The following is a 25,759-nucleotide window of genomic DNA, read 5'->3' as shown; positions in this document are numbered from 1 at the left end:
TTGATTTTTCTTACAACGATGTGTAATAAGTTCTGTATACTTAAGGATTTCAGAGTCCTGCAGAAAACAAGTTTCATGCTACATGGATTGGATTCGAACCCACATTCCCTGAGTGCATTCTAGAGTACAGTACTAGTTCCAAGATGTAGCTGTTACGATTTCCTTTTCCTTATGATAATTTCAGGGAACATTGACAAGGCAAATGAGGAATTGAGATCAGTGATTAGGAAGATATGGAAGAGAACGAGCACTAAGATGCTCGACCGTGTAGTTCCCCCTGCTGGAGGTAAGTTATCTTCTAGACCTCTCTCTCTCTAATTTATGACTAGAGCAAGCTAGTCAAAACCTTGAGACCAATAAGCCATTTGTGAGTTAGATTTGAATAATGTCTGGTACAAAGACTCCCTTAGTTGCGATGCACTGCTTACATTTGAATTCCTCAGACTATCAAGATAGTTGCTACGCCCCTTGATTAGGGGCAAGCTTTTGCATAGTTACATCAGAGACGGTGAAGACCCATACACAATTCTGAATGGATGTGTTTATAGCACAATGGTACCAGGGTTTGCTCATCCTGGAGGTTGCTATACAAAAGCTTGCCCCTAATCACGTGGCGTAGCAACTGTCTCGATAGTCTGCGGAATTCAAATGTAAAGAGTGCATTGTAACTTAGCAAGACATTGTACCAGACATTCAAATTTAACTCGCAAATGGCTTATGAAGAACTCAAACCGCAGCAGTGAAGTCGATAAAAAAAATTCCCTCAATCCACTAAAGCTATTAAGTAGTAGTCCCAGCTGATCTCCTACCTTCAGGCCGCGTAGTAGTTTGGACAGGAAAGTTCTTATCAGAAGTGAGAAGTATCCCGATGTCCAAAAAACCTACTCAACGGTAGTAGAATATAATATATGTAAGACAAGTTCTCAGAAGAACATAATCTACCCAATAAGTAGATACACACATGGTGAATTACAGCAAAACCAAATATGTTTATTTGTTTTATTACACATCCAGTGGTGAAAGCACCCATAACAATACCGGGTGAACAGGAACAAAAATTCTAGTTTTAGATGTGGGAAGAAAACCCAAACTGGGGAAAGCCCATGCAATCAGGTAGGGACTGAACACCCAGACCCCATACAAGGCTTTGGTCTGAGGTGTGATTTGAACCGGGGTCCACAGAGGTGGAAGGCACGGAAAGAAACCACTGAGCCCGCCATTACACACCCAACAGACAGGTATACACCAAACAGCACAAGTACAGGAATCAAGAGGTTCAGTTTTAGATGTGGAGGGAAATCCCCCAAAGGGGGAGGAAAATTCAAGCAATCATGTATAGAGACTGAAAACCCAATCCACATGCAAGGCTTTGGTCTGAGGCAGGATTCAAACTGCGGTCCATAGAAGTAAAAGACAAGGCAACCGCTAAGTCAATCTGATTCCCTTCGATCATTTCGTCCTAAGAATTACTCTGCATTAAGGAAACACACCACCGAGCCAACCTGACCCCCCTCATTGTCTTTATTGACTTAAGAATTACTCTGCTGTAATTGTATGCATCTCCATGTCTGTCAAAACACACTGCCACCAGAGTATGATTCTCATTGATTAAGATTAATGGTTTTGAAGAAATGTTTCTGTAATTACCGGTTTGTTTGTTTGTTTGTTTGTTTGTTTGTTTGTTTGTGTTGATTTTTATTTTTTTTTCCATTGCAGCTGAAGATGACGTGACTGTGGGTAAATTCTATGCAACATTTCTGATTCAGGATTATTTTCGGCGTTTCAAGAAAAGGAAACACGACATGCTCAAGATGCAAGGGCATGAGCAGGGCACTGTGGCACTCCAGGTACCCCCCTCTCTTCTCCCATTCTTCATTCATTCTGTCTTAGAAGGAATATTTACAGTCTTAAGTTCCTATTCACACTTTGTTTTTCAAAAAGTTACAAATCCTGCTGGGGGTTTTTTTTAAACAATTTTTTTAATGACAGATCACCTAACAAAGACCACGCATGGCCACTTGGAGCCTGGCTTGTAGAGCAGAATGCACTACCTTCCAAACTTGTCCATTTGTTTGAATACACCCCTTAAACATGTAAACAACAGTAACTGTCAGATAAAAGATAACATCATTTTGTGTCTTAGGCTGGTCTGAGAACGCTTCAAGAAATAGGACCTCAGATTAAGAGAGCCATCTCTGGTAACTTGGAAGAGATGGATGATGAAGTCAGTGAAGCTGTGGAGCTAGATGAACCATCACATCGGGTGAGTTGAATCATTGTGACTGTGACTGCCACTGTCACTAATTTGCTGTGTCTGTCACAATCTAACAGTGTCACTGTGACGTGTCATAGACTTTGCCTCTGTCAATTTGTCACTGCCATTGTAATTGTCATTGTGACTGCCACTGTCATTAATCATTGTCACAATCTAGCAATGTCACTGTGACGTGTCACAGACTTTTGCCTAGGTGTCAATTTGTCAGGAAACTCTGATTAATAATATCATGTTTTATATCATGTTTTACATTGTTATGTCACTAAAATATCTATGTTATAATTCCTTCATTTTATAAAATTTCTTGCCATCATGCACAATGGCATGTGCTCTCATTTTATGACAAGTTGTTCAGGCAAGTCAATGTACCGTTTTAGCTTTTCATGGAAAGAGCAAGAAACAAAATGATTATGTCAGAAAAATGATTTAGGATGACACCACAACTATGTGCCAAATGATTAAGAAAACCAACTTCAGTATTTTGGCCATGTCTCAAGAAGAGATGGAGATAATCTGGAGAAGATTATTGTCCAAGGAAATGTTGACCAGATGGCAGACAGAAACTCTGCTGGACCGATGGAATACAGGATCTGACAGGTATGTCTCTGACCACAACCTACCGGTCAGCTTTGGACAGGTAGAGATAGAAATCATCATCAGAAGGGTCACAATTTGGTCAATCAGACTCTCTGGACTACGATGATGGAGGTTTGAGCAACTTATAAACTGACCGTCACAGCATTCAATGATGACTGTTATTTCTTTTCTCCAACAGAGGAGTCATTCACTATTTGGCAACATGCTCCACCACATGTATCACAATCGCCGTCAATCCGCCCCGATGACCAACTCACATCCTCCAAATCTCCCCCTAACGAACAACCTCCAAGTGTCTCCATCCAATACACATCGAAAGCTGTCGCCGGCTAACTCCTTAAATAGTTATAGTTACACCCCACGTAGTCGTTCTCCCTATAGTGTGTCATCGGGAGGAGGATCATTCCGTGGAGGTCGGTCACCACAGACGGGTAACTCGTTGCATGTGTCGTCACCAAACTCGACGGGTTTCTCACCGGTCGGTTCTCAGCGCTACTCGCCTAACAATATGACTAATAGGAATCATAGACACAGGTAGGTTGAGATCTGTTGGTAACTCACCAAGGCAACCCTTCCCCTACCCAAAACACAATGTCCACAGATTTACATTAAACTTACATGGTTTGAAGATAGTGATGTCAGAAAGCTTCCCTTAAAAATATTTCTTGCTGAGGTGTTTTTTGTTTTTTTAAATGAGTCAAACAAAGTCACAAAAATTATTTAGGCATGTACAAGGTATTAACCTGACTCTCATGAAAACATTGCTCTGTGATTTTTATTGTTTTTTTTTCTCAAAAGCTTCTCAACAAACGGAAGTTGAAACTTTTACAGGTAAATTATATAACAAACATCTTTTTCTCACAGTGAGTAGGGATTCATGTCATGGCCAAAAACTTGATCTAAGGTATCATCAAAACCCTTCAAACAAAATAATGAAAATAGCCCAACGTATCACAGCCATCTATTGTTGTTAAGTCTCCTGGTATCATTATTGATAATGCATATTGCAAGACCTTGTCGCCAATGCCATTTTTGGCTGTGGCTAGAAAGTAAAGGCTTTTTCTTCAATGTTTTGTCACTGCTGCCAGTAGCCTTAGCCAAAACCCCCTTGATTCCTCGTGTAAGTATTCTAAGATTATATAACTTGACTTCACAATAACCTAACAACACAGCTCCACAACAAGGAGAGAGGGCGCCCAGCCCCTTCTATCTGAAGAGGATTCCGGAGGAGACCTACCATACCGTAACAGTATAGACCATCCAAACTATGGAACGCTAATGTTGTCGCTGCTGCCAGTAGGCCTAAGCCCCTTGATTCTTGCAAAGCCTGCTAGTATTCTAAAGTTATAACAACTTGACTTAAGTTTTACAATAACTTTTAACACAGCTCCACAACAAGTAGAGAGGGCACCCAGCCCCTTCTGTCTGAAGAGGATTCTCGAGGAGACCAACCATACCGTAACAGTATAGATGATCCAAACTATGGAACGCTCAGTCGGGGACTCAGCCAGGGACGAGCAGATAGCATCAGTGAGTCTAGAGAGCCGTACCAGGATCCATACAGAGAACCGTACAGGGATTACAGCCGGTAAGAGCAATGTTAGAACCTTGTCAATAATTAGTACAGCAGTTTTGTAGCCCTGGTGGGCAGTGCCGGGCGAGGCTGCCCAGGGGTGGATTTCACAAAGAGTTAAGACTAGTCTTATCTTGAGTTAGGACGAGAACTTTTCCTAGCTTAGGACTAGCCTTAATTTTTTTTAAATATCTCCTAGGACTAGTCCTAACTCTTAATGAAATTGACCCCTGAACTAACAAATTTCATCCAGCACTCCGAGTAAATTACACTGTGCTGCCCAGTACAGATTTCCATCATATTTTTACTTCAATGGCAATGATGGCCCCATATCTTAACATGAATAATGTTGTTGAACCGCTCGCCCTTGGTGGACTAAATTGGATTTAGAGCCCACCACTAAAATTGGTCAGCTATGTACATGTACAGCGCTGTTAGTCAGTTTGGTATCTCTAGTTGAAAGTTGTTTATCACCACAGCGCTGTGCTTGCAATATTCTACAAAGTCCTACATGTATCATAATACAGGGGTTCTACAGTCTAATACTGTACAGTCAGTTTCTTTTGAAAATTTCTTAAAGAAAACAAGATTACCGATACATGTGTCCTAGGAATATCAAAGCGCTCCTCAATGACCAGGGGTTGATTTCACAAAGAGCTATAAGACAGATTTTAAGATGTGTATTCATCTTAATCCTAATGCAAAGCGTGCCTTTATACAATCAGTCATGATACTCTTCCTACTTGAACCTATTTTTCTGACCCTCAGAAAAATCAGCAAAATTTTTATTTTTAAAAATTGCCTGAGAAGTCTATGAAAGGCTTTAACCATCACGTAGGCCAGCTTTTGTACTCAATAAAATGTTCCTACCTTTTTTCCAAGATCCTTTTATGGGCCTGTTTAAAATAAATCTTAGTGCTCAGTGGAATCCAGCCCAGGTTCACTGTAGGCTGGGTTATCATGATATCGTCTATAGACATCGTCAGAATATTTTATATACGTCATCAGAATAATCAAACCAAAACTAAGTTTGCAAAAATGAGTGCAGTGTGATTTGAAAAGTGTTCATAGTTCGTAGTAGACTGTAATTAAACTAGCTGAAGATATTGTTGCATATAGATGTACTTTATAATAGATAACTATATCTGTATGATGTACTATTTATTCTGGATGGTAACCAGTTTTGGTGCAGGGCACCAATGACACCAATAAGTCCAGCTATAAATAAAAGCTGTACATATTTTTCTGTTTTGTTGTTATATATAATATTGTTTTATAATTGTTATTTGGTTGTGCATTAATTATTATTCAGCTACCATAGCAACAGCAACGACTGCCAGCCTTTATGAGTACATGTACCTATTTGTTGTTATTTATTTCAGTGCATCTGTATATTTATACATAAATATAAATGTGGTTTATGTTTGTTGTTTGTCTTTGCCTCAGATTAAGGGCTGAATTAAATCAGAATTCAAAGTCAGCTTCTTGGTGTATACGATCAAGGAAAAAATTGTATGCAAGTGAAAAATCATAAAGATATTGACAAAATAGGGACACTGCCAACATAGGGCTAGATGGCTCAGTTGGTAGAGCGCCGGCACGTTAATCCGGCAGTCGTTGGTTCAAATCCCACTCTAGTCAATTCTTTGTTCAACCCCCAAAAATCATTTCAAAATTTGCCCAGTCAGTTTCCCTTGTGGTTTAATGACAAGTGAAAAATCCTGAAAAATTTATTAGATGTTGCTCTTGTTGTGGAGACGAAGCACCCTGAGTATGTACATAACCTTACCCGCAATTTTGAAATTGTTAAACATTGACTATTCTGAATTACCCTAAGGGTACAGAAGTTAATCACAGAGAGAGCAAGTCTTTATGATTGCAACCAAGCCCTTGAAGCGTGGCTTGTGTTAGGGACTTATCTAATTTAAAACAGTCACCTAATACTTATAACAGCTTATAATAGCTAGTAGAGTACAGCCTTGGGCCAATCAGGCTACGCATCCATTAAAGCCATTGGACCCTTTCGGTACAGAAAAAAAATCAAAGTTCACAGATTTACAAATAACTTACAGGGTTTACAGAAGGTACTGGTGAAAGACTTCTCTTGAAATATTATTCCATGAAATGTTTTACTTTTTGAGAAAACAGTAAAACAACATCAATTCTCGATATCGAGAATTACGGATTTATTTTAAACACATGTCATGACACGGCCAAACGTGGGGATACAAGGGTGGGTTTCCCCGTTATTTTCTCCCGACTCCGATGACTGATTGAGCCTAAATTTCCACAGGTTTGTTATTTTATATAGAGGTTGTGATACACGAAGTCTGGGCCTTGGACAATACTGTTTACCGAAAGGGTCCAATGGCTTTAATTACATTGCTCTAATCATTTTGTTCAGCCCTAGTCTCAATGAAGCCTCTTATATTAATTTTTAGAAAAGGTACATCAAAAACAAGGGTATACGTCTCGCTTACAGCACATTTTACAGTGCAATTCTCGGAGGTACCTTTCTTTTTGAAAGGAGGGGATTGTTCTGTTTCGATTTTAGGGAGAATATAAAGTGCAATTCAATAAGTGCCTGGTCTGCATCTAGAAAAATGGTTGTTTGTTTTTATCTAAGAAAAAAAAGGGTGTTTATCTGGAGGTCATTGGTTCAAGTCACGCTCTAGTAAATTTGTCTTTGTTCAATCCCAAATTATTTAAAGATTTAGTCAGTCAGTTTCCCATATAGTTTACTACTCATGCACACATGGTATTCAAGTTTTATTATTCCTAATTTGATGATTTGATGTCTACACAATGAGCATCAACCACTGAGAATATTTCACTCTCAGTTTGATGTAGTTGTTAGAATACCACTATTGTACCTCCTGCTAAAGGCCAGCCGTCGATTTCACAATACTCTTCCTAACTCAAGACTAATCTTAGGACTTAGGACGAGTCCCAACCCTGCACAGTAGCAGGCAGACCTTAAGATTAATCCTCGAGATAAGACGAGTCCTAACTCTTTGTGAAATCGACCCCAGGGTCATAGAGCTGCTTAAGCAGAAAACTGGCTTAAAATGTTCTGCTAAGCAAAATTTTACAGGATACCATTCACAAATTCTACATTTTGCATGGTATTTTTGGTTTGTAATCTAAGTGTCATTTCATTGTGCTTAGTACTTTTTGCATTGAAGCAGCCCCATGAAACTTAAGGCTCTGATGTTCTCTGTACATAATTTACTTGTACTGTTACTATGGTGCTGTTTATATTTGAGTCTCTAATTTGTAATGAACCTGTGAGCCCCAAATCATTTTGATCCGAGGCAGAAACTTTAGTAAATATCATCATAGGAAATTAATAACCATAGTACCCTCACAAAGCCCCCGAGTCATTTCCTGAGACCTCATAAAGAAAACAGATCTGAAGAATCTGGAGGGAAAAAGACAACAGCTTGAGGGAAGGCTACGTTTGCTCAGGCTATCATGTATATATGATCAAGAAGCCATATCATGGTCTAGCTTCAAGACAAATTACAGGGTTTGAAGGGGTGGGCTAAGATTGAAATACAACAAGCATGGTGTATCAGTTAGGATCACTCCAAAAATCCAGTGGACGTGGATATCACAGTATTTTGGTAACCAACATCCATAAAATGTGTTGAGACTGGTTGATGTTTGTTCTTTTAACTCATGTGTGTGCGGAGAAAATTTTCCCCCTTGTTATGGCGTTATCCCGATGCTCTTTATGTCTGGTAAAAGATAGCTTTATGTCTTAAAAAAATTTGACAATATTGTACAGTTAAAAATTTACATAATTTGTAACAACAAATTCTCTAAGCAGGAGAGTTTTATACATTGATGTGAGCTTTTACACCAAAATACAACTCTATCGAGATTCTAGGTCACCATTCTAATCAAATCTCCCCCCCCCCCCCACCATGATAAATGGATTCACCTGACATCCTGAGGGAGAGACCATCCTCAGTAAATAACCAAGCAACAATGTGCAATTACTTCATTTTCTTTTTTAAATCACTGATGCCCCAGGCAACAAAACTGAACAGTTGTTTTTGAAATCGTCTTGTTTACCAACCTCCCCCCCCCCCCTAAAAATTTAACACCATTTATTAAAAGTCACCTGATGTTTGGTTTATATCTGGCGAGCCTTACGGCTTGCAATAAATAGACGTTGCTATTACATTAGGACTCTACATCTGCAGATCAAGTGCGGAGGGCTAGCGTTCATGATTGAAAACTATTTATGGTGTTTTCTCCTCCGATCCCTGCTCTATAAAATCGGGAGTTTAGATTTCCTTCGACTTTCTCTCGGATAAAACGAAGGCTGAGGTAAGAAGTGTAAGAAATGGTTGTTGATAAGTTTTTAACAATTAACTTTATTGTCAAATTGTGGATTATTGTGTTAACTTGTTTATTTATTTATTTATTTATCTATTAATTTATTTATTGTGTAGCCAATTGTTTTGGCCTGGACATAATTTTAAACTTTGTGAATTCTGAAATTAAGTGGAATAAAATGGTTGAGCGATGATTTTTTTTCTTTTTCTTTTGGTGGACAAAATATGTTTTGTCTAGTTTGTGACCCCCTAAAAACTAAGTTTATAAGTATTACCTTTTTTGTATACAATTGATGTTTGCAATTGTCCTTCAGTTAAACCCTATTTTGTTTCCTTTTGAGCGCAGTTTCTCTAAAATGTCTGTAAAAAAATATTACAAAAAATATTTAAAAAATTGTTGTTACCTGAAACGCTTGTAATTTGACCATTTAGTACATTAAGGGTTTTCTGGTCTACAACACTGCCACCATTTTGGACATGTTCCCAATGTGCAGTAATGAGTCAATAATGAAGACTGATTTTAAAAACATAAAAACAGCACCAGACTATTTTTCTCCTGCCAGCCTTGCTTCGATATGCTTTTATTTGAATGGTAAACATTGATATCTACTGAGTGTTAAGGCTTTGTTCAGGGGTCGATTTCACAAAGAGTTAGGACTAGTCCTAACTTAGGACTAGTCCTCAGAGATATCAAAAACGTACAGCTAGTCCTAAGTTAGGACGAGTAAATCTTCCTAACTCGAGATATGACTAGTCCTAACTCTTTGTGAAATCCACCCCTGAATGTTTGTTGTTCACCCTGACTCATCAACCTTACGTAATAAGCCTGCAGTCGATTTCACGAAACGCTAGGATTAATCCTAACTCGAGTTAGGACGAGTTACCCATTCTAACTTACGATGAGTTCAATGCGTCCTACGTATTTGGATACGGAACTGAACCCGTCCTTAGTCCTGAGATTAATCCTAAGTTAGGAAGAGTTTGGTGAAATCGACGGCTGGCCCCTATGTCAAGTAATGCTGAGCAGAATTCTGATGTGCACTTTTAGCACCTGCCAAAATGTCATGTGATTTACATTGCTCTCTCTTAGTCTCCCACTCATTATATTACCAGAAATCTTCTTTTCAAATACATGTATTAATCGTCATAATATTTGGCGATGACAGTTATGAAAATTGCATCTGAAATTCTTATCTCTTTTTCTTTTGTTACTTCGTGTTGTTCTAACTTGGAGAGTGAATTTCCTTTGTTTGTCATTGGGGTAAATAAACCTTTGTAACAAAAACAAAATAATATTATTAACGATACTTGGAAACAAAAGAAAATGTACATCAAAAGGTTATACATTTACTCACTTACAGTACAATTTTCAGAGGTACCTTTCTCCATAGAGAGGACCACAGAAACTCCTATGCTTTCTCCAAGATAGGAGACATTTTTTGTTTGGATTTTATGGAGAATATAGAGGTGGCAAGTGACATTTTGTAAACATCTATTCTGCTTGAAGTGAATTTGTCAGGTTTTGCATATATTCATTGTCAATTTGTTTTCTCATTTTGGATGAGGAAAGATACAATAATTGGCATTTTGTAATATGTTTATCTTGAAATGATTTCAGTTGTCATAAAAACTGGCTCTGCATACTTTATAATGGTTTGAAACTATGTTTTTTGAAACTATGGCTACATCATCAGTTTAGTTAGTTCAAGTTTGCATTTTTTGTTTTCCCCGACAAAATCTGCCGCTTCAGACAGTGTTGGCTGTATCCACCCAGACACAATGCTGACTACTATCCATTTCCCCATTGTTCACTGCAGCCTCACTACAAATATTTGCCATAAAAAGATCAAATAAAATATGCTAATTTTGTACCAGTGATGAGGATAGGCCCATACCTTGTCCGCGTATACTGCAGACAGTGAATAGACCAAATCCATAGTTTCGTAATGTTTCGAGAATGAAAATGATCAAAATGGTATACTACATTTGTATTGAATTTCAAGACTATAGTCAGAGCAGAAGACAACTTTCATGTGCAGTGCCATAACAAGGGCCCAATTTCATAGAGCTGCTTAAGCACAAAATTTTGCTTAAGCAAAAAAATCCTTGCTTAGTAAAATCAGATTACCGGCCAAGACTCCACTCAATTGTTATGCTAAGTAAACAACAGCTAAATACCAGTCACAAGCAATGTATATTGCATGAAATCTTTGCCAATAACATGTGTAAAATAAGCGAGCTATTTTCGTGTTTAAGCAACATTTTTGCTTAAGCAGCTCTATGAAATTAGCCCCAGATGGTTGACATTAGGGAGGAGGGTCAATCCAGCCCCCCCTCCCCCCTTCCCCCAGTGAGAACAAAACCAAAATTAAAATTATTAAACAACACAGATATTAACAATTTCTGGCTACACCACTGTGTGCCGGTGTACAACACGCAAAAGATACCTAAATGTTAAAGTTCAAATACAGCTCTGATAAATTTTTTCATAAAATTGATTTACAACTGACTCGGAAAGTTTCTCTTAGGGGGAGTTTTAATGAAGTTATGAAAAACAAATTGATCATCTGCCTCTTGTCTTTTTTATAAATGGCAGTCTGATAAGGTAAGACGTATACATTCTTTCTTCCATGTTGCTGAAATTAACTTCACTGATGCGACTAAAAAATATTGTAATAACAGTAAGCATGGTGTGACATCACAGATACAGATAGCCAATCATATAACAAGGATAACTCAAAAAGTTGTTTGCAGTGTTCTGATTGGATGATGAGAAGGCTATGTAGTTTTGATTGGTTAACCTATTAACTTTTATTTGAATTTTACTTATTACTCTTAATATTAATCACAACTGCCCCCTTTAATATTGTTTTGTTCCATTTAAAGTTGCTACTGTAGGTTTTACCATGATTTGATTGCATTCAATTTACAGATAAACCTGTGACATACCAACCTCAATGAGAACAAAATCAGAATTATTTTGTCGAGAAGAAAACCCACATGTGTTTCTAATGGGAAGTTTACCCCATGGTTAAAATGGAAAATTTGAAGAAAAAAATCTGTTGAAAAAATGAGACGTGAAAAAAGAGAAAATTTCCTTGTTAGTAGCCCTTGTAAGTAGCTTCCCAATCGTTCAAACAATCAGTTTTTCAAAGATTAAGACATTTTAATCCCAGCATAATCTTCTGGAGATTAGTTGTAGGGATTACAGGTTTTACAAGTTTGAAAGTAAAAAGTGTTGCCCTACTCTCTGCAGAGTTTGGGTTCGAGTTCCAGCAGAGTGTGGGTTCTAGTCCCAGTCGTGACACTTGTGTCCTTAAGCAAGACACTTAATCATTGCTTCGTCCTTCAGATGGGACGTAAAGTCGTTGGTCCTGTGTGTTGTGTAACGCACAAAGAAAAAAAAATTCACTTATCTAAAAGAGAAGGGGTTCACCCCGGTGTTCCTGGCTGTGACTGCTGAGTGCACCGCAGCACCTTGTAACCCATAGGTGCTACATAGTTGGGTCTCAGAATTCATAACTTCAATAGCCTATCTTTCTGTAGACATGTATATACTGAGCGCCTTGAGTACCTTGTTGGTAGATACGTGCGCTGTATAAGACTTTGATATTATTATTATTATCATTATTACTATTATTATTATTATTTACTCGACCTGTGCAAATAACATTTACTAATGATGTGTGAAAGCAATGTTCCACCAACTAACAGGCTGCCCAATGGATCAACAAATGTACTAAAGATTTAATAGGCAAATTATGTAATTTATATATTAACCATCTACAGTAACAAACCTGTACGTAGGATTGTATTATCTGCATGTGGGAATAACACGTTCAGCAGGTTTGCAGTAGCACTAACGGAGACACCTTTTATTGGTTTGTTCTAGTTCTGAAGGAACCGATAGTTCTTGTAATAACTTAATATATTAATCAGTATGTAATGATAGCTTACATTGTATAAATCTTAACGAGAATTGAACTAATTTTTGTGCTCGGTAGTGGTCATTTTGACTCTAACATCCTTGCCCGAAGTCCAGCTGCATACTACTAAAAATGAACTTTCAATAGCCCACCAAATATGGATTTCATGATCTTGCATCAAGTGATTTGTAAATGAAAAGGCATTTGTACAGACCCCTCGCATACGATGGCACACTCTTGAAAAGCACCTCAAAAAGGCCTAAATGCACCCTTGCTGAGTCCAAAGGAAACAAATCATTGTTGGCTAGATGTACTTTTTGGTTAAAAACGTGCGCTTGACCTCATCCTCCCTGCAGCTTTGCGCGTTATGCAAGGAATCTTTTGACTGCATCAGAATAAATGGAGTAGGAACTCTGCCTAACTCATAATCACAGGTTAAGGAAATGGTCTCGCTGATCTTGACATAGTTGTTTTGTTTGCCTCTTCCCAGAGAGCCTCCACCGAAACTCACCACGGAATGCTACGAGGATGAATCCGACATCGAAGACGATGCATCGTCAGACAACTCCCACACTCCCACCTACCCTCTCCTGAGCCACGAACACACCCCATCTCCTTCAAGGAGCTCTTCCGGTTCAAGAAGTATCAGCGCCTCACCTCAGACCTCCTCCCTGGTGCCGGCTGATTTTGCCGTCTCCGATTACCCGGTCGCCGAGTACCACGGTGACGACTCTAGTCTTCCAGTAGGTGATTGCGATAGTTTCAGAAGCTACCCGATGCAGCGTAGAATACCCTCGTTGACGCATAAGACGTCGGGGTCTTCGCTTCTCTCGGCCTGTGTTGGGAAACCGCCAGACATCAGGCCGGTTTCGGAGAGAAAGACGGCGGTCCCATTGAAGCTGGCACAAGCACAGGTGAATTGGAAAAAACTTTGATTAAACGTTCAGCTTGTTTGATCAACTTCTGGTGTAGGAAGATTTTTTTGAAAAAAGTCTCAAGATTTGAAGTAATTCACTGCTATCCACCAAAGTTGTTACGTCAAATTTTTTTTACTGCAACTCAAACTTACATGTTATTAACTAAATGACAATTATCATTAAGTGTTTTAAGTTTTGTACAAATAAAAAAACACTCTGATTTGTACAATTCATTTTTCATCAAGGAAAGTCAGGTGTTTTTTTGTTTTTTAAAGTTACAAGTGATTTACTGATTGTTCCACCACCAAGGGGTGGTTATCTGCTAAGGAAGCAATAAATCCAATTTGTTTTCTTGTCATTTGTCATTATCAGATGTTAAAAGTATTCTTAGAAACAGTTTAGAATGGAAAAGGTTATTACACAAGATCTTCTTTTACTTCTGAAAGTTTTCTCAGATGTCTCAAAAGTCATTCATCAAGAAAATTGATGGCTTGTCATTTTGTATTTTATTTAAGTAACGTTTCAGTCATTTGCAAATTGCAAGTGTATATATTTAATTGTTCCTATGGTCTAGGTGATGGCCGTAGCGGGTATGACACCAGAGGGTAAACCTCGAGACGATGGTAGACCAAGTCTCTGGCTAACACCGCCCTCCTCTCCAAGGCGTGTCCGTTCCTCGTACCACACTCCGACCCCGCCTCGTGGGCGAGCACTAGGGAGTGGTAACCTCATGCCTACTGATAACAATAACACAAAGGAACCGTTGGCACAACGTCATTCGACTGGAGAGATCGGAACATCTCGGGATCCATCGTCGGCGTTCTTTAAGGCGTTGACGAAACCCAAAGTGCGTCAGCCGCTGATACCCAAGGGTCAGAAGTCGATTTCGAGTCAGATGGAGAGCGTTGAGGGGAGTGCAGAGAGTCTAGTAGCACAGGTAAAGATTTTCATATTTTAAGAAAGCTCTTAGTCTTTGTTCAAGTCTGAATGTACGTTGCTTTGCCAATTGTGGGAGCTGATACTCATCAGCAGTGATCAATGACTGTGAATCCAGAGGTAATGCAGGTTTGGAATCAAGACTAAAGATTGTTTTCAATACTTGTCTTTATGTTTTTAAATACACTTGTCTTCCCGTTGGGAAAATGCTCAGTTTTTTCCCAGATGAAATCTTGAGCTTATTTCCATTTTGAATTGTTTCATTCTTATCACAAAATGACAGTATCACTCAATAAATACTATAGACTTTGGGATGTACCAAGGCAACACAAATCAGCAAGACACATTTTGTTTGATAAGAAAGACTTTTTTCTCAATTTTCTTTTTACAGAATTTCTAAAAATCCAAAAACAGCTACTGCCGATTTCACAAAACGCTAGAATTAATCCTAACTCAAGTTAGGACGAGTAACCCGTCCTAACTTAGGATGGGTTCAATGCGTCCTACGCCTTTGGATACGTAATTTAAATCGTCCTTAGATTAATCCTAAGTTAGGAAGAGTTCGGTGAAATCAAGGGCCGGTCAGTTTAAGTTCAAAACACAAACAGAAAGCAGGCACTGAAAAAGTAAATGTAATAGATGTTAAATTTGCATCGGGGATAAAGAATATTAATTTTGGTTTTTACCCATAAACCGATGTGTGTTAGCACTGTATACTCAGTACTTTCCCGAGTCCTGTGAAAAAATATCACAGGCATGTTACTCGGGTGGGATTCGAACCCACGACCCTTGCAATTCTAGAGTAGTGTCTTACCAACTAGACTACCGAGGTTGCCCGGCAGCTAGAGGCAGTTCGAATCCTATGTTTTGGCAGCGGGTACCGCAACGATATAATAGATGTTAAATTTGCATCGGGGATAAAGAATATTAATTTTGGTTTTTACCCACACACCGATGTGTGCTAGCACTGTATACTCAGTACTTTCCCGAGTCCTGTGAAAAAATATCGCAGGCATGTTACTCGGGTGGGATTCGAACCCACCCGAGGTAATAATATTCTTTATCCCCGATGCAAATTTAACATCTATTATATCGTTGCGGTACCCGCTGCCAAAACATAGGATTCGAACTGCCTCTAGCTGCCTGGCAACCTCGGTAGTCTAGTTGGTAAGACACTACTCTAGAATTGCAAGGGTCGTGGGTTCGAATCCCACCCGAGTAACATGCCTGTGATATTTTTTCACAGGACTCGGGAAAGTACTGAGTATACAGTGCTAACACACATCGGTGTATGGGTAAAAACCAAAATTAATAAAAAGTAAATGGTTATTCGATCAAGGCGGGGCTATCCAAAAATGGGGGGACGGGTAACAGGAATATAACAAAGGACAAACTAGTCTAATATTTTACATGCTAATCAATGAAGAGTGATTCTGATGTTACAGGGACTGTCAAACGAGCTGTGGATTGACATTTAAGGTTTGTTATGATTATTGTAAATCCCGATGGGGTGTGCCGTTTGAGCATGTCAGAGATTGTGCATCTTGGAACATTTTACTCATCTTTAATCTCTCCTTCTGAAATCATCTGATTCTTTTCTGCTATTTGAGGCTTGTTTTTGATGAAGTGTTCTTTAATTGAAGATACAGGAATTTCAGTTTGACCATTCGTTGCAATTGGCTTCATATCTTTATTTAGCGTCCTGTTCTGAACTAAACTTGTTGATAAGTGATAGTTTGTAAACAAAGTGATAACTGAATAAGCTTTGTTTTTAAGACATTTGTCTGTGGCAGAACCATCTTTATTTTTCAGCATTAAAGTTGATGTGTAAAGAGATGGTTACAGCCAGGTAAATGTCTCACACGTTTGGTTTTGTATCTGCATGTCCAGCTTGAGATTTCCTTTCCTCCATGATTGACTTTTATTCTGCCTTTAGACATTTATAATAAAAGTACCATGCTTTACACACCCGAAGGGCTTCTCAAAGCGCTTCTAACATCTTAGCCCCTGGTCATTGGGCCATTTAATTAACTCCTTAAACCATCTAAACTCCTTGGGGAGTACTCAGCCTGTGCAACAAATGCCCTACTAATAAGCTCATTCAAACACAACAACCATACCTGCCCATTTACCCCTCTAGAGAGATGCAATTATAGTTAAGTGTCTGGCTCAGCACGGCCGAGACTCGAACCCACACTCTGCCGAACAGAAACACCAGAGCTTGAGTTCGGAGCTCTTATCCGCTTGACACCCCTAGCAAGTTATTTGAATAATTTATGATTTCCATAGTTTATATACTGCCTTTTTCGATATTTATTTTTTATCATCATCTTTAACAACTGTCTACCTCAATGCTGTTACTTCCTACAGTTTTTTTTAAGAAGGTCTTCACCTCCCAAACACTTCCTTTTTTAAAGTTGTATCTGATTCAAGTTTCTCTTTATTACATAATCAACTTCTTCAAATCAAATTCTTTACTAATAATAAGCCTGCATATTTGTAATGCTCTTCTCATTGACTTGGAACTGTGGAACAGATATGGGTGTGGTGCTCCTCAAACCGTTCTGCACTCGGATCTTCCCATTGAGGTCAAAGGTCGACTTTGGCGATGACACCTCTGATGAATGGCTGAAGAATACTAACCTATTCCTATAATATTGGTTTCCTTAGGAACAATTATAACAACTTGTTGACTTGTTGTTGATATTCCTCCTCTCTTATTTTTTGTTTCTTTAGGTACTAGAAGAAGAAGGCATCTCTCCCATTCACGATCGCGACCTCATCACCACTGTCAAACGAGAACTTGCCGAAGCCTGCGACATGACACACATTGAAATAGACGAAGCCGCCCATAAACTCATACAAGCCAACCAGGGTGAAACGCCGCTGCCCTACTTTGACCACCTCAGTGGTTATGAGCTCCAGGACTATACGCAGCGATCCTCTCCACACGAACGCACCCCGCTGGGCGAGGGCAGGCTTCACCTCGACAGTGAAAGTAGCGAACCAGAGTCTGAGGACGAGAAGCCCATAGCAACTGACCCTGAGCAGGACATGGTTTATGTCACAACTCTCTAGCAGGCATGTTAGATTTTGACATGCCTCATAATTAACAAGATGTAATATATTTCTTCATAGATTCCACTCTTCACGGATCAGTTTTTTTGTATTTAATGCAATTTAAGGTTTTTTTTACAACTCAAAAAGACTTGGAGATCGTTTTGTGGAAGAGAACTTTACGTTTTATCGCAAGGATTTTTATCATGTTCCGTTGTTTTTAATTGGAATCAGTGTTATCGGCGTCCTGTCTGAAGTTATACTGGGAAACATTATTCTACTTCTTCCTTCAGGAGGGTCGACAAAACAAAATTGTCATAGGCAGTGACGGACCCTATGGACTTTATTTAAAAAACAACTTCGCTATAAAAGTGGATATTCTCCAACATCCTTCGGATTTATCATCATGTGATCATTTGTGTTGCCCGTCTTCTTTGATAAATCACATATAATTTGTGGAAGTTGCAAGAAAATTTCTCAAAGTTACCTACGCTACAAACTCTCTACCAACTCAGCTGCCTCGTAGGACCATCAAAGTTTCTTTGATCACTTATAGGAGAATACACCAAGACACTTCTCAAGAATCGTGGTTGTATGTAGCCATCACTACCAAGACACTTCTCAAGAACCGTGGTTGTGTGTAGCTTTCACTACTGATGAGACACTTCAAAAGAACGATGGTTGTGTGTGGTCATTACTACCAAGTCACTCCTCAAGAGCTGTGTTTGTATGTAGCCATCACTATCAAGCACTCCAAAAGACACGTGGTTGTGTGTAGCCTTCACAAGCAAGACACTCCCCAAGAACTGTGGTTGTGTGTAGCTATCACTCCTAAGACACTCCTCAAGGACTGTGGGTGTGTAGCCTTCACTAGCAAGACACTCCCCAAGAACTTTGGTTGTGTGTAGCTATCACTCCTAAGACACTACTCAAGGACTGTGGTTGTGTGTAGCCTTCACAAGCAAGACACTTCCCAAGAACTGTGGTTGTGTGTAGCCTTCACAAGCAAGACACTCCCCAAGAACTTTGGTTGTGTGTAGCTATCACTCCTAAGACACTACCCAAGAACTGTGGTTGTGTGTAGCCTTCACAAGCAAGACACTCCCCAAGAACTGTGGTTGTGTGTAGCTATCACTCCTAAGACACTCCTCAAGGGCTGTGGTTGTGTGTAGCCTTCACAAGCAAGACACTCCCCAAGAACTGTGGTTGTGTGTAGCTATCACTCCTAAGACACTACTCAAGGACTGTGGTTGTGTGTAGCTATCACTAGCAAGACACTCCCCAAGAACTGTGGTTGTGTGTAGCTATCACTCCTAAGACACTACTCAAGGACTGTGGTTGTGTGTAGCTATCACTAGCAAGACACTCCCCAAGAACTGTGGTTGTGTGTAGCTATCACTCCTAAGACACTACTCAAGGACTGTGGTTGTGTGTAGCCTTCACAAGCAAGACACTCCCCAAGAACTGTGGTTGTGTGTAGCTATCACTCCTAAGACACTACTCAAGGACTGTGGTTGTGTGTAGCTATCACTAGCAAGACACTCCCCAAGAACTGTGGTTGTGTGTAGCTATCACTCCTAAGACACTACTCAAGGACTGTGGTTGTGTGTAGCTATCACTAGCAAGACACTCCCCAAGAACTGTGGTTGTGTGTAGCTATCACTCCTAAGACACTCCTCAAGGACTGTGGTTGTGTGTAGCTATCACTCCTAAGACACTACCCAAGAACTGTGGTTGTGTGTAGCTATCACTCCTAAGACACTACCCAAGAACTGTGGTTGTGTGTAGCTATCACTCCTAAGACACTACTCAAGGACTGTGGTTGTGTGTAGCCTTCACAAGCAAGACACTCCCCAAGAACTGTGCTCTTATGTAGCATCACTACAATAATGCATGGGTTAAAGTGATTAATGTTGGAAGGGTACAATTCTAGGCATCCATTTTGGTGAGCATTTTATGGCAGAAGATATGCCCGTTATTTATTCATTTTTTAAGACAATGGCTTAATACCATTGTATCTCAACCATGTTGAATGAACCAAGTTCCTCATGTAGGTTGATAAACAAACAAGAACGTCCTCTAAAGAAATATTTGCGGACATTGTTGATTAAAAATTTAAAAAAATGACAGCATTTGAAACAGTTCCCAGGATGTTATAGCATCCATTAACAGTTGAATGCTAATTAAGTTTTCAACGAGTTATTAATTGGTGCAATTTCTGATTTTTTCTTATTTCACACTAACACATTGAATGTTTTATAATAAGTCAGACGTGAGAGCTTCTTTCTAAATTTCTTTCTCGGTGTGAAACTTTTCATTCTTAAATCGTCAGTAAACAATGACTTCAGATGAGTGAGATCATTGCTGTGGTAGTGTATTATAGATTCATGAGTTCACTTTTCTGTTCACTTTTCACTCACTTAATTAGCAGAGCTAATACACTGGTGCCTCTAACAGTGTTCATTCCACGGTTTTAAATATATATATATTATTATATCAAATTTTATCAAAACCATTTTTGTATCTGATAACTGGGGGAGTATTTCTGGCTGTATCAAAATGTTTAGTCATGTTGGCTTGTGTCTTTCTGTATATAAATAGGGAAATGTTGGGATAGATGTGGAGTGTAGGCCGACTAGATATTTGAGATTATTGTTGAGTATTGCTTTCGGCATTTTGTTTGAGTCACTATGTGTCTATACGATGGATTATTTTAAACTGTATGCTCCAATCACATTCATTCGTTCCACAGAAAGTGTTTCCTCATGCACGGTATAGTGTGTTCGGGGGCGGAGTCTGAATTTCAGAGGGGGGGACTCTCTCGAGAAGATTTCTTGGGCTTTTATCGTTTTTCACAGTACTATCTTGCTTCAACGTAGCTCTGTGAAGATGTTTCTTTATGGGGGGAGGGGTTCTATTTTGAAAAGTTGTCAGCTTTCTTGCCTTAATTTGTACCACTCAATTGGTAATGTATATATCATAACAAAAGATATTTGCTACATTTGTTTGGTTTAATCACACACACTTGAATACAAACAAGGAACAAATGAGCTTTTCATGTTTTTTCTAGCTTCCGAAATATTAATCTTCAATTCTTGTGGTTAACTTTGCATATTTCCCTGACTTTCATTTGTAAACCTTTGTAAAACTGTAGTCTTGGTCAAGTGTCAATACAGCCCATATTGAGGCAATGTATAAACAAAAGGCTGGTGCCTGTGACATGGCATTTAGCTCCACAGCAATTATCAGTAGTTGAGCGGGGAAGATGACCAGTGTGGCTGCAATTGTTTGATATTTTTGTTTCACCACTTTTGATGTTAATCTCGAACAATTGTAAAACATTGTCTATGTGTGTGTATGTGTGTCATGTAACATTGTGTCTAATATACACTGTATAATATAACTTGGACAAATATCACAGCTTTCTTAACATAAACCAAAATGAAAAACACAAAATATGAAATATTTTATAAATGAAGAAGACTATTTATTTATTGCTTATAAAATTTGGTGAGATATCCGGCTTTTTTGCATGATTGTTTAGTGAAGCAATTTTGGGGTGCTTTATTAGAATTGTCAGCATGTAGGCCTACAGAGATTGTACAGTCAGTTTACTTTCTGTTTCTTGGTTGATTTTCCCCCATGAAAGAGTTTTGACTGAAGGTTGCGGAGGTCGGACAAAGGAAGAATAGTCTTTTCATTTTTCTATGAACAATTTCCCACTAGTCAATCACTAGTCAATAGTCTAAACTTTCAGCTCAGTAAAACTTGTCCAAATACTGCTTTATCAAAGGTATTTCGGGTGACCGCAAATCGGTTTGTTGAAAGGATTTATAGTACTTATTAAAACAATAGTGCAATCTTTCAAAAGAAAAGATACGGGTGTGCAATACTTGATGTGCTTTCAAAAATGGTAATAGATACCTCTTCTTTGGAGGCGATCTGTTGTCATCGTCAAACATTAATATAACATTGAAATCGATACAGTTAAAAATTCAGATGAACGTGTCATTGATAAAGATATTGCTTCACTGTTCCCTAAGGCACATCGCACAGGAAGGTTAACCAATTTACGTAGTACCAGCGTATATTACGACCTCGAACCTGGGGCTGTTTTTGACGCTAGAAAGACGACACTCACAAAGTGGGGGTTTATAACTCCGTGTTCCCCTGAGAGCATGTACATGTATGTGCGTCTTTGTACGTGAAGCACATCACATGATTGGTTCTCGACCAATAAAAATTCACAATCTATAACCGCGGTATATAACAAGAAAAAGGGATAGACATTCAGTGCTTGTGGGGAAAAGTCTGTCTTATTATTTTGATACATTCACATTAAAGTTGTTTTGCAACTGGAGCTAAATTCAATCAAGAATTGGTTCTTTATATTTTGCAAAACAATTCAACAATGAATTTAACGTATTACAGCAATATCATATTTTTCTTTATTAGGAAAGAGTTTTGTTTTTCTATGAAACATAGTGGAATCAACCAAATGATATTTGTTTGAGAGCTTTTGAGAATCTTGTGAAATATTTTACTACATGTTTATTTGTTCCTTTTCTATACACTTTGTGCAGTTTGTAACATCGTCTTTTATTTCAAAATGATTTCAATGTTTCAGTTTTCGATCAATTGATGAATACATTTTCTTTCCGAAGCTAATTGCTGTTGGTACTGCTGCCCCTTTAAAACTTTCCCATCGACTTTCCAATAAAAGTGCCCTTTTCAAAATCAAAATGGCCTTGCCCTCTTAAAGCTGAAATTACAGGCCTGCATAGATTGAAGCAGTCACAATATTGGTCATAAAGTATTGTACAGACCACCCCCACACATCCACCCCACCCCCTCCCCAAATGTATTCAGGCATAAATGAAATTCAATATTGTAAAAGCGACCCACACCCACGATCCAAATGTATAAAAAATTCAATATTTTAACATACCAGAATGTTTTCTTGAAATGGAAACATTAATCTGAGACTCATTTTTTTCTTGTAATTTATTGCCGTGGGTAAAGTGCCAATTTGATGTCATACTCCCCTTAAATGTGCAATGTTGACGATAGATGAATAATTTGCAGCAGAGATATAAGGCAGTGTGTATAAACAAAGTATATTATATATAAGACAGGTTGGAAAATAAATCAATCGGATATTGAATTGTTGTAATTATCCATAAAGTTAAACAATTCTGAGCTGGTCTCACAGAAGTGTTCTCAAAATGAGATTATCAGAACTATTGCCTATCGTCAAAGGGAGAAGAAAACACTTTAAAGGAATATTACAGAATTGGTTTTTGCTAACAGTTGCTGGCATTGTATGCACTTTATGTAGTCCACCATAAACATAAACTGACAAACCTGTAGAAGTGAGATCGATTGGCCATCTGGGTTATGAAACAATTGTGGAAAAATTGATAACACAATTTGCATGACATTGATAAACAAACAAATTATAAAATGCTCACTGAGCGATAAACTCCAAACAGGAAATTAGTTTTATTTGTTTCTTATCAATTATGATATTTCATACAGAAATATTTCAAGGGATGTATTCTACGACCATCATCATTCGACCGTGTAATAGTTGTAAATCCTTGATCTTAGACAAGTTTTTTTCTTACCAATTCTGTAATGTTCCTTTAAAGCAAAGGAATTGACTCACGCCATTAAGTGCCCTAGACTGCAACATGTAATGTACTCACATGTTTAAAAAAAAAGCTATATTTCTTGTAGCACTCTTTATGTGTATTCTAAAGCTTTATAACCAAGTTATTCATGTTGTCTTGTGGATGTTTGAAAACTATATCAAAAAATTCAGCTGTGTTTATATCATAGTATGCTCATCAACTTCTTGTTTACACTTCACACCAAAAAGCAACAAAAAACAAATATTTTCCTAAAAGTTGAAACGTGAATTTTACATATGTTAAACAGTGGCAGGCCCAAGTATTAAATCCTTACCATCTCATATTCCCTCTTAGCAAAGTTAGCAACATACTCCCATTGTTCAGGAAGCTCCTACTATTTCTTCCAGTTCCACACCCACCTTAGAACTGTTTTGTCTTCAGACTCGACGGAATTGTTAAGTACAACCCATTATACCCCACAAATTGGAGTATATTTTTTGACTATTTTGTAATTAATATTTTTGGACCAAATATTATGTGTGGGTGTGTCTTCAAGATTGTTATATTATTATTGGCTCTGAACTGTAGCTTTTGATTACATACATAGCCCAATAATCCCTTTCTATTGCCGATAAACAAACAGGGCTGGCAAGAGCATGGATGGCCGAATGTTCATTAAACATTCAAGACATTTCTTGCAAATTTAACAGTGAAAAAAAATTTAAAAAATGTTGCTTTGTTTCCATCAAATTCAACACTACTTTTGAATATTTTGTGTAACATTTGTTACAAACTGTGGCTAACTGTTTTTGCTTTGGGCATTTATGGCTTCCCATAGACAAGCTTCCCAACCTTGGTTGGCCAAACTTGGGCTGCGCGTCTATAGCTCATTCATATATGCATTCTTAACTGAACTGTGATCGGCCCCTATGCCAAAATCAGGTAGTTCTCAGAAATGAAAAACATGAAGAAGAAAAAAATCTGTCATTATATCAAGGTGATGTATCTTTAAATCCCTTCAGAAAAAAATTGTTGTAAAAAAAAAAAATAATAAAGACTAACGAACACCCGGTTTTCAGCATGGGAAAGATGACTCTTGAGGGTGCTTTTGTGACCCGTTTTGGGGGGTCGCCATTTGAAAAAAAAAAAAGTAAAAGATTGTGTCCATTTAAGTTACTGGGTAATTATCTGAGATAAATACTTACATCAATAACAACTATATTAGGTGTTATTTGAATGTTCCTATTCACATTAAATTTTGTGTGATGAGCAAATTAACCCAGTTTGGAATTTTTGGCAGAAAGTGCCAGGTTTTCGTAAGAAGTGTCACATAGGCCTATGAGCTAAGTTTTTTAGTAACAAAAAGAAATCAGAAAGATGGCATCAGACAATGAGTTTTGTGATGTTTTGAGGTTTTCTATATTTCCGAACCCGTCAGGGACAAACCATGAATATATTGAAGCAGCTCTTGGGATGATATATTGTTTTTTATTTGTCAACACGCACCAGGGTCATTCTCAAACTGGTCTTGTTTCTATCAATTTGTGTTCTGTATTTAAATTTCAAATGTAAATACATGAACATTTTACAAGAGCTTGGCTTCTACAATCACTTCCTTTTTGAAAACACTTGTTGACAACTATCATCACAATCCCGCTTACCAGCTTTGTTATAAAACTGTTCCTTTTGTTTAACAAAATGTATGCAAATATTTGAGTCACAACCCTACTGTAAATGTATGTATAATGTTGAGAGAATGAAACTAAGGGCCTATAAGTACTAACACTGATCTTTATGTTGTCTGAATATTCACATTTTAACACTTGCTATTTATATATACGCATCATTCTTTGTGAGAAAAAAAAAGTACTTTTGAAAAGTGTAATTATTTGAAAGAAAAAGGCATTTATATATCCTTTATTATATCTAGATTTTTCTATATGGTAGATAATATTGCGTTGATTGTATTTACACTATCCCCTGTACCATAGCCCATGGATTGTTTGAATAAAACAAGAAATGTAACATATTCAACATATCTTTTTGCTTTTGATTTATATTAATTTATTTATTATGCAGTATTTTAGTAATGTCTGTTTTTGTGCACCGACTTTGGTCGGAGACCTCGAGGAAAATAATGACTCTTTGACCTTGTAATTGCAGGATTTGGATATTCAAAAAAGTGATTGAAAGCAGATTCCATGGATTCAGCATGGCTAGGAGGGGGACAGGGTAGGGCAGGCCCCCCCCCCCTCCCCCTCCCTCAGGAACCTTTCGCTTTCCATCAGAGCTCTCCAAAACAGTGATTCAATACATCAACAAATAGTCCCCTAAATTATGTCTTTGCACCCCCCCCCAATACAAATTACTGGAGAAGAGTTATCTGTATCAAACAAACATGTGGATACAAACTTTTTGATCCAGATTCATAGACTAGCCCAATCCCAGCCTCCGAGCCAGTCGATGTTGCGCCCTCTACTGGTGACTAATACAATTTTT

General features: G+C 38.2%; 1 protein-coding gene across 4 annotated transcripts in view; it reads left to right on the top strand.

Moving 5' to 3' along the window:
* Positions 1-25,250, top strand: part of LOC139934028 (voltage-dependent L-type calcium channel subunit alpha-1D-like) — a 205,497-nt gene extending 180,247 nt beyond the window's left edge. For all 4 annotated transcript variants that reach the window (XM_071928304.1, XM_071928302.1, XM_071928300.1 and 1 more), the window contains 8 exons: positions 185-286; positions 1,717-1,847; positions 2,144-2,263; positions 3,051-3,406; positions 4,260-4,460; positions 13,208-13,631; positions 14,209-14,571; positions 17,307-25,250. In XM_071928304.1, coding sequence (XP_071784405.1) covers positions 185-286; positions 1,717-1,847; positions 2,144-2,263; positions 3,051-3,406; positions 4,260-4,460; positions 13,208-13,631; positions 14,209-14,571; positions 17,307-17,648 — 2,039 coding nt within the window. In that variant the 3' untranslated portion in view covers positions 17,649-25,250. The remainder of the gene's footprint in view (positions 1-184; positions 287-1,716; positions 1,848-2,143; positions 2,264-3,050; positions 3,407-4,259; positions 4,461-13,207; positions 13,632-14,208; positions 14,572-17,306) is intronic.
* Positions 25,251-25,759: the final 509 nt, after the last annotated feature.

Source organism: Asterias amurensis, chromosome 2 (genome assembly GCF_032118995.1).
Source record: "Asterias amurensis chromosome 2, ASM3211899v1".
Taxonomy (NCBI): Eukaryota; Metazoa; Echinodermata; class Asteroidea; order Forcipulatida; family Asteriidae; genus Asterias; species Asterias amurensis.
The sequence above is the reverse complement of the archived record's forward strand: the minus strand, read 5'-3'. Positions and strand labels throughout refer to the sequence as shown.